Genomic DNA, 13,061 nt, shown 5'->3' with positions numbered 1-13,061 from the left:
GATTCTTTGTCTGTAGAAAAGATAAAATTTACTTACAGAATTGAAAGAAAATAGTATACCTTTCCTTTCATATCAAAAGGAAGCCATGCTTATGGACCACTAAAAAAATCAAATTTCCAAAACTCAGGGTTTCCCTGCAATGTATTTCCTGCGGATGTGTAACAATGGGGCCATAGGTGTGACCTTCATGGGACTTTAGAAAAAGAGACAGTAACACACCTATACCAATCGCTATAGTGCTTTTTGTTCAGTAAGTGATAAAGTCCTTTTTTCTAATGGCCAAGCTTCTCTGATGATTTTCCAAACTTTATAAAGGGAAGCGTATGGTGAGAGGATAGAACCCTGTAGCACACCTTTCCTGATTTTAAACCATGCATTTTTCCCTTGGTCTGCTTCTTGGGTCATGGACAATTTCTGTATGAGCACAATGAATTCTTCTTGAATTCTCATTCTTCTCAAGGTTACTCATAATTTGTTATAATCCACACAGTCAAATGCCTTGGCATAGTCAATAAACTACAAGTGACATCTTTCTGGTATTCTGTGCTTTCCGCCAAGATCCATCTGACTTCAACAATAACATCCTTTGTTCCACTTTATCTTAGGAATCCAGCCTGAACAGCTCTCTGTCCACGTACTGCTGCAACTGTCATTGGACGATCTTTAGCAAAATTTTACTAGCATGTAAAATCAGTGATATGTTCTTTAATTTGAGTGTTCTGCTTGACGCTCGCCTACTGGCAAAAATGCATACTATCAAACCTCTGTCCAGCAGAGCTTTTTTCCATTAAAAATTTTTTTAATTCTTTTTTTGGATTCTTTGTCTATTCTAGGTAGATGGCTACAGAGCTGTTTTCCAAATTTCCTGGCATAGACAAGTGAGTGCTTTCAGTGCTTCATCAACTCGATGAAACATTTTACTTGGTGTTCATCAATTCCTGGAGCCTTGCTTTTGGGTAATGCTTTCAGTGTAGCTTCAACCTTTTCTTTCAGTACCATTGGTCTTGCTCATATGCTACCTTCTGGAATGGTAGAATGTTGACTAGCTCTTTTTGGTACAGTGATTCTATGCATTCTTTCCATCTTCATTGGTATGGTTGACTCCATTTAAGAAGGCAACACTTCCTCAGTCATCTACTAAGCCCCTTCCAACCTGACTTCCAGCACTATATCTGACAGTGTTCTGCTGTTATTCATGAGATTTCAGATCTGACGATGTATACCCCTGGTATTTGTAAGGTCTGTGGTGGCTAATTCATCAGAAGTGGATACTCTGTTCTTTCATTATAGTCTGTTCTTAGTCTGTGAGTTTTCGCACAACAAGCTAACAGACAAGTGGCTGTATGCATGCACAGATGTTATTGTATGTAAGAGCCATCAACTCTGTCTTGATGCATAGGGACCCCTATGCACAACAGAAGGAAACAATGACTGGTCCTGGGCCACCCCCATAATTATTTCTATGCCTGAGTCCATTGTTGCATCTACTGTGTCAATCCATCTTGACGAGGGCCTTCCTCTTTTTCACTACCCCTCTTCTTTATCAAGTATGATGACATTCTCCAGTGACTTGTCTCTCCTAACAATGTATCCAAAGTATGTAAGATGAAGTCTCACATCCTTGCCTCCAAGGAACAGTCTGCTGGTACTTTGTTGAAGATAGATGTGATTGTCCTTTTGGCACTCCATGGTACTTCCAATGTTGTTCGCTAGGATCACAATCCAAATGCATGGATTCTTCTTCAGTCTTCCTTATTCAGTATTCAACCTTCACATGCATATGAAGCAACCAAAAATATCATGTGTTGTGCCAGGTGCACCTTAGTCCTCAAAGTAATATCCATAGATGTTTACACTTAATTCTGAGTTCTCAATTAAATTCCACTGGAACGCCTATTGTTAAACCACTACCAAGCTGTTTTGATTATTCTAGCTGAATTGTGTGCTTTTGTGTCAGAGAGTGTAAAATCTCTTGCTTTGTTCATTTTTCTCCAATATTCTTTTGATTGGTGATGCAATGGCGAAAGAACCAGATTAACTGAAAGGCAGGCAGCTGGAACCCTCGGTCCACTATAAGGGAGAACAATGTGACAATTTGCTTCCATAAACATTTACAGTTTTGGAAACACTATGTGGAAGTTCTATTCTATTCTATTAACTCATTGCTATTGAGTTGATCCCAACCCTATAGGACAGTTTCTGACTGTTTCTGAAACTGTACCTCTTCAAGAAAGCCTCATCTTACTCCATGGAGCGGCTGGTGGTTTTGAATTACTGACCTTGTGGATCACAGTCAAACTTGTAATCATTAAGCCACCAAGGGTTGCCATTCTATTCTAAAGTTGATATAAATAGAATCAGAATTGATTACATGGTAGTGGGTATTTTTTGGATTTTTAGAATCATGTCATTTGAAAATAGAGATAATTATCTTTTTTCTGATTTAAACATTTTTCTCTTTGATATCTTATTGATCTGACTCGGACATCCAGTACAATGTTAAATAAGAGTGATGATAATGACAAAGAGCATTCCTTTCTCATTCTTGTTCTAAAATGGAAGGCTCTCACTCTTTTTCCTCCTGAGGATGATGTTGGTTCTACATCAAAACTAGATATTCACTGACATCAGGTCAATTTCCATTCATAGCTACCCTACAGAACAGAACAGAGCGACCCTCTTTGGGCTTCCGAGACAGTAAATCTTGACTGGAGCAGGAAAGCTCATCTCTCTTCCACGGTTTTGCATAAAAGCCCTTAGTTATGTTGAGAAACGCCCCTTCTCTTCTCTTTACAGGTTGCTAAGGGTTTTTATCAGGAAATGGTGTTGAATCTATTGAATGCCTTTTCTGTATTAATTGTAGTAATCACCTGCTTCTTCTCCTTTATGTACGTGGTGGGTTACAGTAATGGATTTTCTAAAGTTGAACCACTCTGTGTCCTGGTATGAGTCCTACTTCATCATGGTAAATTATTTTTTCTGGGATGTTGACTAGAGTTTTGTTGAAAATGTTTATGTCTATGCTTACAAGGGACATTGGTCTGTAATTTTACTTGTTTTGGGTTCTCTTTGCCAGCTTCCATATCAGGGAGATGTTGGCTTCACCGAAAGAGTGCGTAGTATTCCTTCATCGTTTACTTTTGGAAGAGATTGAACAGGCTTGGTGTCAACTCTTCACTGACTGTTTGGTGGAACTCTTCTGTGTAGCCTTCTGGGTCTTTTCTTTTCGTTGTTGCTTGTGGTGGTAGTTTTTGTGATGGATCTTCAATCCCATTTTTATAATGGATCTGCTTAAATTGTCTACCCACATATCTTACTCTAGGCAGTTAGTGACTCTAGGAATTTGTCCATTGCATGCAGGTTTTCAAAATTTCTGGGTATTATTTCTCTTAGTAATCTATTACAGATTGTCTTATCTTTCAGATTGGTTTTAGGTCAAAATTTTATTTCTTAATTTGGTTATTAGTTTACTCCCATTTTTTGAAGAAAAAAAAATCAATCTAACCAGTAGTGTATCCATTTTGTTGATTTCTCTAAAGAACTGCTTTCTGGTTTTGTTTATTTTTTTCTCTTTTTCCTTCTTGATATAAATTTCATATATCTATGATGTTATCTAGATATAAAAGCACCACTGGTTTTGCTTTTTTAGAAACTCCAGCTGAACATAATGAGTCAGAATCTACCCAGCAGCAGTGGGCTTGGAATCGTGGATATCTCTAAGAACTACTAAAAGGCACTCTTAGATTTGTTTGCAGTGCTGTTTGAGGAGCTTTGGAAGCTTGATCTCTAGCATTCAATACACGAGAGCAGGAGGGAGCGGTGATTAGCTGGTCACAGATATGGATGTAAAGTACGAGTGGGGCTCAATTACCCCGTGGCAGAGATGAGGTGTTCTCTGGGTCTTTCATTTTTGGGCTCTCCTGCACATGTTCCCTCATGGTGTTCAGCTGTTGATAAGGAGCTGGCCATTTCCCTTTGTGCTCCACCCACCGCAAGTATTCAACTTGCCTACTGCAGATTTATTTCCTCCCAGTCTTAGGGCCTGTCCATTGCAGATCTGAAGGACATTCAACAGCCAACTGTCACAGCATCCGAGTTTCTCTGCCTTCCCTCTCCAGTGTGGGGCCTGTAAATATGTAAATACAATCTGCACTGCCTCACAAAACTGGGCTATCATTTCCTCAGAATAGCTCCTTTTCTGAGTTCCTTGCTTTGGGTGCTGTTGCAAATGTCAGTGGGTGGTTTCTCCCAGCTTCTGTGCTACCCTCATTCCTATCTCTCCTGCTTCTGAACTCATCCTGAGGTGCCAATGCCTCAGCTCAGATCAGAAGTTCTAAGATCCCAGGCTACATTTATTTTTATTTATTGTTTAGTGGGAACATTCACTCACTATATTGTCTTGCTCACACATCTGAATTCACTATTTTTTCTAAAACAATGCAAACAAAAATGACGTTTCCCCTAGACTTAAAGGGAGAAAATGAAAAACCATGCAAACTCAACAAAAGAAAGCTATAATTTATAATAGTCATTTGTACTGATATGAACCTCTTATGAAAATGTTTAAAACACTCTTTCATAGTTCCATTTTGGTATGTGTGTGTGTTTGTGCTTGGCATTTATTTTTTTAAACTGCATGTTTTATTAAAGCAAGAAGTACTTACATCTGGAATAAAACCAATCTCATTGAGATGATTACTCAACTCTGGATCATGGAATGCAATCATCTGAGAGAACACAGTTAGATACTCTGAAATGATAAACAAAATTTCAAAAATATTTTTATAATTACTTCAAATATGGTGATGAATTCTCATATTATAGTTCTATTTACATAAGATGAGTTTATTTTTTATAAAGAAAAATTTTCAATAGGTAATATTTTTGTTATTCCTTTCTTAACTGATTGATAATTATTAAACAAATAGACCATAAGGTTATATATGACTTCTGCCTTTAGGGCTCTTCATTTTCTTCTTCAGTCATAAATTGCACAAGTTTATAACAATGTTTTCCTATTAAATTCCATAAATATATTTTCTTAATGATAATACATTTTTGCATTTATTGAATGTCAAAATGGGTAAGATAGACTTAAATAAGGAGTAATATGGTAACAAAGGGAATAAACATGCATCAAAATTGATATATGTGTTTTTAAGATCCTTCAAGTTAGTTCTGACTCATACCCTTATGCAGAACAGAATGAAACACGTCTTGGTCTTACAACAGCCTAAAAATTATTGCTATGCTTGAATCCATTGTTACAACCAGTGTGTCAATCCATCTTGTCCAGGGCCTTCCTCTTTTTCACTTCACCTCCACTCAGCCAAGCATGATGTCTGTGCTGGGCCAGGGTGAGTAGAAAAACACAACTAGGGACACTTGTATATATGTAAGAGAGAGCATTGTATCAAGGAGTAGTTATATATCAGGAAAGCAGGCCAGTCTAGTCCCGATCAAGTACATAAGTCCAGTTCTAGTACCTAAGTCTGATACTAGTCCATAAATCCCTCTTTAGACTCACAAAGCCACAAGCAATGATTCAAAATGCAGAAATATCACAAGCTGTTAGGTGAAAAGTCTTGTAGATCCAATGGTGGTGGAAGCATCACAGGACTCCTACAGGACTCAGAATGACTCAACAAGAAGGTGAAGGCAGAGAGACGGGGGAAGTTCCCAGGGCCTTCCTTTTGAAAAGGTCATGCCCACAAGGAGGTACAATCAGCCTGTGACCTGATTGACAGGCTAGCCTCCACCCTATACTTTTATATCTTCAAATTGACATGAATTTATGTAACTACCACAATGTCCTTTTCCAGAGACTGGTTTTTCCTGGTAACATGTCCAAAGTATGTTAAGACAAAGTCTTCCCATCCTTGTCTCTAAGGAGCATTCTGGTTATACTTCTTACAAGACAGATATGTGGTTGTTGTTGCCATTCCATGGAACTTCCAATATTCTTCTCCAGTACCAAAAATGAAATGCAGTGATACTTCTTCCATCTTTCTTATTCAATGTCCAACTTTCCCATGCATACGAGGCAATTAAAATTAAGGTTAGTCCAATGCTTTAAAGAAATCTTGGGCAGCAGATTACCGGATGCAATGTGTGCTTTGATGTCTGCTTTCCATGAGTACTGACTGAATTCAAGCAAGACAAAATCCTCAACAACTTCAATTTTTTCTTCATTTATCATGATGTGACAAGTGAACTAGTTGTGAGGATTTGGGTCTTCTTTACATTGAGTTGTAATCCATACTGAAGACTGAAATCTCTGATCTTCATAGGCCAGTGTTTCAAGGCCTCCTCACTGTCAGCAAGCAAGGCTGGGTCAGGAACATATCACAGGCTGTTAATAAGCCTTCCTCCTATGCTGATGCTGCATTTTTCTTCATATAAACCAGCTCCTCTATTTTCTGCTCATATCTACTATTTAGTACAAAAGACCTATATGAAAAATATGTATCTTATTTATGTTTTCATGTCTTAATTTTGCAAGAAATATTACTGAATCCCTGACAAAGTGACTTTGTATTTCCCTAAATTAAAGATTTGATTCTAATCACCAAAATATATTTTATAATGAGTTATCTATAAGCATCACTAGATATTTTTCAGAGGTATACCCAAGGCCAAAATATCATCATATCACTTATCACAGTGATAATAGCATTAACAAATATTTCACTATGAACTTTACCCATGAATTTACTCTGCTCAACTCAATTTCACTATGAACTCCACCCATGAATGTTGGTTACAGAAAGGTATGCTATTAATATATCATCATATCTTGCTTTGCTACTTCAATAGAATTTGTTCTATCTATTGTCCCACACTCTTTTCCTCTCAGTCCCAAAAAGGTATATTTAATATCACCTCCAAATTACAGAACAAAGCAAAGACATAGGACTTATCTGAAAGCATCAGAGACCGTACAGGTTTAATTTTCTTTAACTTTTTTTTCCTCCTTTCCTAAGAAGATATGTTTATATTCTCAATTTACCCCAACACCAGAGGTACGTAACATCAGCAACCATAATAAGCACTGTACAATATGGTGATAAAAGCATATAGTTACTAACTTCTAAGGAGTACACTTTATTTTAAACAGAAATTTGTGCTTCAGGCACATCTCCCCAGCTGAGCATCTGTTTGCTAAAGATCATTCTTATTTGAGCTAGACTGGTAACAGATAATTACCATGTGGGAGAGCAGGGCTAATTAAGGAGTGCTGAAGAAACTTCATCCCTCATGAAAACATTTTTCTTGTGTTCACCAAACACTGATGATTGGATTTATATTATATGTATTAAAATCATAAGTCATTTCTTTCTATATGTGTATTTTTTATGTATATGCACACATGTAAAAAGAGGCTTAAAAAAGTTTGTGGAAAATTACATTATCTTTTAATTTCTTCTTTCCAGGAACGTTTGAAGTCTCTTTGTGTACATACACACACACACTCATACATACATATATCATATATGGATTTATTTTTTTACAAAGGGACTTCAGAAGAAAATTTCATCATTTTTTAATTATATTTTTCCACAGACTTTTTGGAGCAATCTTTTATAGCATGTAGGTCAATATATATTATACATATAAATACAATTTAAAAGGTTGGTATAAGTATTTGCTGCTCAGAATAGGCTAAGTAATGAGATGGCTTGACAAAAGATGTCTTCTATTTAAGGAGAATTATGATAGAGCTGATGAAACCAGTACTTTTTCATTGTTTAGATTATCTCCCCCCCTCGATTTTATGTTTCACACAGTAAATTAAGAGAACAAAATTACAATGTGCATGTCTTTTCATTTGTAAATCAACTCGAAAGACTCTAAGAGTAGCTATAGAAAAACAGGTCACTGGTCATCAGAATAAAATAAAGAATTCCAGGGAAGTTCCTGCTGAATCTTAAGGATTTTGAGAGGTCCAAAACCCACTCAAAATATGGTCTATAATAGTTGAAGTTACATGTCTACAGCCTTAAAAGCAAACAAAAATGAGATGTTTTCTAACATTCCATACTGCCACTGCCATCAAGACGATTCTGACTCATGGCGCCCCTAGGATTTCCAAGACAAAATATTTGTAGAAGCAGATAGCCTCATCTATAAACCAAAATTTCAAACTCTTTGCTATCCAACTCAGAGCAACCATATGGGACAGAATAGAATTGTCTGTGGATTTCTAAGACTAACTCTTTATGAAAATATTTAGCTTCATCTTTCTCCTGTGCAGTGGCTACTGGTTTTGAACTGCTGATTTGGTGTTAGCAACCAAAGCATAACCCAGGGCCTACATGAAGGTGTTCTGTGCTTTGAAGAAGTCAAGGTACTTAGGAAAATTGTTCCTTAAGTAAAGCATATTACACCACAGTGCAAAACCATGACTATTTATAAATACTGTTCATTCTAATGATGCCTTATGCTTTCAATTTCTTTGCAAAGTTATTGATGCTAGGTGATGTGTGGTAGGTACCCTATCCTATAGGGTCATTGTGAGTCAGCATCTAATTGATGACAGTGAGTTTGGTAGAATTTTAATGTACAAATACAACCTTTGTTTGTTTTACATTAACAAATTCATGAACTAGGTCAAGGGAGGTAATTTCAGAATATCCAATATATGAGTAACATTGTTTTTTCTTTTCCTTTTTGATCAGTCAACTTTCATTCTTTTATCTTGGGCAAGATGCAGATGAAGGATGATGGACAACAGATTTAAAACAAATGGTTTCCTCTGCTCACACGTCCGAAATAGCATCCTCGATTCTGTAACTATTTGTTCCTTTCCATCATTCTGTTAGTTCATTCTGCAGATGTTAAGTATAGATAAATATGCAGAGTCACAAATCTCCTGTCAAAGAAGAATGTGGCCAATTCAAACTATTTGGTGACACTGTCTCCTACCACTCAAAGAACAACAAAAAATGTTTAACTGAAAATAAACCCAAATTAGGTTATTTCCCATAACAAAGTATGTCAGCTTTGAAATTTGATTTACTGACAAAAGCAACAGGAAGCAAAACCAACTTTTACAAATAAATGGACTGAAGGAGTTTAAAAGTGAAAGAAATGAGAAAGCCTATCTTTAGAGATATACTTGTGAGTTAAAAAAAAAAGCAGTTGCATACTCTGCTTTTGCAAAAAATCTAAAACCAAATTTATTCCAACATTTTCTGTTTCAGGACTACTCTGAATCACATGATGTTAGATACTTAGAAAAATGGAAAGGCTATATGCTCATATATTCCTTATCCCAATATCTTATCATTAAAGTTATGCATGCCAATAACTTGAATTAAAATTGAAATATGCAATGCTTTGCTTTTCTAAACACATGATCCCCTAACAGTGAAACTGTACATGATCTTTCCTTAGTTCTCTCTTTGTTTTTGTTTGATGGGAAAGGGAGATTTTATAGCCTCATATTTAACAACAAGACTTTAAGCTTTGCATGTCAGTGCTCCTTCCTCTCTCCCCTCAGATTTATTGAAGGTCTATGTGCAATGTGACCGTGTATCATACGTAGTCTGAAAGAGCTTCAGTTTGCAGGTTGATTTTCCAATGCAGTTAATGCTCCTTTTAACATTCAAAAGCAGTTTTAGTTAAAAGTCACCATAGTCAGCGTGTGGCACTCCATGAAATGCTACAGACATCGCAGTTGACAAGGTATTATCCCCTGTCCCCAAGGATTTAGAACAACTCACAAAAAGCTAATTGATCAAAATTTCACCTAATTTTGTTTTCCAGATTTATCTAGCATTTTTCTTTGTCTTTTTATTTCTAGCTTGTAGCAACCTTATCTTCCAAAAGTCCATGTGTGACTATGCCTTTGCATTATAAAAGAGTACAAGCAAATGTTTAATGAAGTGCTAAAATTCCAACAAAGTACAACAGAGGGACCATTTTAGCAACCACAAAACAAAAACCACAATAGAATGGCTTCAAAGAATAGTTTACACCTTGTAGGTCAGATTCCCGGCTTGTTCCATTCTTAAGTAAAAAGAAAGGAGGTTAAACTTTGGTTTATTCTAATATCTAAATTGTTATTTTTTTCCTCACTGAATTAAAGAGACATTTTATTTCTTAAAAAAAAAAATAGCCTAAAACATGCCAGTACCGTAAATTATAAGCCTGCCTTCCAATATCTCAGAAAGTCTAATAAGCATAGGCTTCTCAAATCCTGCCATCTTTCTCAATCCAAATGGTATTCTTATTATGAATATTAGTAGTCTTAGGGAATCTAAAGGGCTAGCTCTGAGTTGTTTAGTCAATATACTATTATTTTTACATCCTCATGTATTGATAATACATATCAGTAAAAGTGCTTCTAGAGAATGTGATAGTGTCAAAATGCTAATGAATATTCATGCAGGCAAGGAAGTAATTAAATTTATCAGCTTTAATACAATGAAGGTAAACAGATTACATTTTCTACATTTTCAATAGACAGAATGAAATCTTAAATGAATATGCTATGATTAGTTTTTAGATGTAACTGTCTCATATGACCTGAGATTTTTATAAAATTTGGAGGGTAAAAAAATGTGCATATTGATAGTGATGCCAATCAAACACTATTTTGAAGTTTAAAGTGCAAAACAACTATGAAACAAAAAGGGGAACCAAATAATTTCGGAACTGACTATTTCTAATTCCAAGACTAAAACAGTCATTTCAAAATAAGCAAATCCTTGTACTTGCATCACACGTTAGTTCCCTTCCGTCAGAGGGCTCTCTCATCTTCTTCCTTAGCACGCACCCTAGCTTTCCTACCTTGTGCAGTGGATTTGACTATGGCTCTTTTCTCCTATCATGTACCTCTTAATGCCCACCCAACTACCTGTCATCCTTTTTATTGTCCTCTGTTCTAGATATGTCTTTCTCCCTTTCCGCCAGGCAAATTTCCACTTATACTTCAGATTCATCAATAAGTAATTCTTCATGAAACATTTCTAGACGTGCCAAGCCTTTCATTAAGCAATGTGGTGATATGAAATTTCTTACTATGGGTCTTTTAGCCATGCCTGATTAACTCCCACCAAATGTCTGGGTGGGCCCACATGAATAGGGTGTGTGAAAAACTAATAGACAGTATTGGTCAGTTTTAGTTGCCACACCCTTGGCTATGAAAATGAGCCATTTTAGTGGTAAGCACAAGAGAAGAGTTTCCCAATACCATTTTTAAAGAGATGCAAAAATTCATAACCAAATTTATATGGAAAGGAAAGAGACTCTCAGGATAAGCAAAGCACTACGATATGAAGAGGAATAAAATAGGAGGTCTCTCAACTTCTGAACTTAAAACCTACCCAGCTACCATAGTCAAAAGAGCCTGGTCCTGGTAAAGTGATAAGATATAGAACAGTGGAACAGCTAGAGAACCCAGCAATAAATCCATCCACGTACAGACAACTAATTTTTGACAAAGGGCCAAAATACTTTAAATGGGTAAGAGTCTCTTTTGACAAATGGTGCTGGCAAAAGTGGACTTCCATTTGCAGAAGAATGAAGCAGGCCCCCAAACCTCATTCCATATTAGAAAACAAAGTCACAATGGATTAAAAACTTAAAATGTAAACCCTAGAACTATAAAATCATCAATGAAAAAACAGGGTCAAACTTTTTAGTTCCAATACATGGCATAAACATGTTATCACACATAACAGAACACACACACACACACACACACAATAACAGAAGACAAAATAGAAGATTAGGACTTCCTAAAAATGAAACGCATGTTTCAAGAGACCATGAAAAGCATAGAAAAAGAAGTCATAGACTAAGAAAATTTGTTTTTAGTAATGATCTTTCAGTCCAGTGGATTGATGGACCACATACATGAGCATCAATCTCCAGAACCCTGATGCCAGAACTTGATGGTGCCTGATGCCTGGCTACCATTACAGATTGCCCTGAATGGGATTCATTCGAAGCCCTTTGATAGGGTGGGAAGAAAATATGCACTCAAACTCAAAATCATAAAAAAAGAACAAACAAATAAATAAACACGACATGCTTATTGGTTGAACAGAGACTGGTGGAACCTCTGAGACTATGACCCTTTGTTACCCTTCAGGCCCGAAACTGAATTCACCTCCACAACCCAACTTTCGGCCAAATATTAGACAGGTCTGTAAGACAAGCAACAACATAAGGGAGGTATACACACCTTAATCAGTCATTTGAAACCAAACGGGCAGCATCTACCCAAGGACAAAGTTCAGAAGAGTTAGGAAAGATGGTGGAAGTGAAACAGGGAAAACAGAGAGGAAGTCGTATAAGTGATGCTATACTGAGAGGGCGACAATCAATTTAATGAAACAAATTTATTGTTTTATTGAAAACAATAAAAAGGGGGGGAAAAAACGTAAAATTTTCCTGAAACTTTTCAGGCCCCCCATTAAGATGTTGTTAGACAATTTGTTTCTACCAATTAACTTTTATGGAGAGTGCTGCGATGAAAAATGGCATACACATGTCTGCATTGTTTATTTAAGATCTCCTGAATATGTATGTGTGTGTGTGTGTGTGTGTGTGTGTGTGTGTGAAATTGTTGGTCAGTTGATAAATTCTATGTCTAACCTATTGAGGTAATGTCACACTACTTCCCATAATGGCTGTGCCATTTTATATTCCTACAGTTCCACCAACAATGGATAAGGGTCCCAATTTCTTCTCCTCTTTGTCAATATATGCTGTTTCGCTTTTTGAAAAATCTTAGCTATCCTGGGGAGTATGAAATGGTTTTCATGGCAGTTTTGATTCACATCTCCTTGGTGGCTACTTATGTTGAGAATATTTTCATGTGTTTGGGGGCTATTTCATAACCTCTTTGGATATATAACTATTCAAATCTTTTGCCCATTTTTTAATCGTTTTTCTAGGGGCTCATACAACTCTTATCACAATCCATACATACATCAATTGTGTAAAGCATATCTGTACATTCATTGCCCTCATCATTCTCAAAACATTTGCTCTCCACTTAAGCCCCTGGCATCAGGGTCTCTTTTTTCCCCCCTCCCTCAAGAGCCCTT

The 13,061-nt window shown here is 36.5% G+C and overlaps 1 protein-coding gene across 1 annotated transcript in view; it reads right to left on the bottom strand.

Moving 5' to 3' along the window:
• The window catches only part of TBCK (TBC1 domain containing kinase), a 187,524-nt gene that overhangs the window by 92,414 nt on the left and 82,049 nt on the right, over nucleotides 1-13,061 (bottom strand). The window contains exon 19 of the mRNA XM_004703452.2: nucleotides 4,665-4,750. Coding sequence (XP_004703509.1) covers nucleotides 4,665-4,750 — 86 coding nt within the window. The remainder of the gene's footprint in view (nucleotides 1-4,664; nucleotides 4,751-13,061) is intronic.

This window comes from Echinops telfairi, unplaced genomic scaffold (genome assembly GCF_000313985.2).
Source record: "Echinops telfairi isolate 266 unplaced genomic scaffold, ASM31398v2 ScPeMD7_7468;HRSCAF=8506_0, whole genome shotgun sequence".
In the NCBI taxonomy this organism is placed as follows: Eukaryota; Metazoa; Chordata; class Mammalia; order Afrosoricida; family Tenrecidae; genus Echinops; species Echinops telfairi.
The sequence above is the reverse complement of the archived record's forward strand: the minus strand, read 5'-3'. Positions and strand labels throughout refer to the sequence as shown.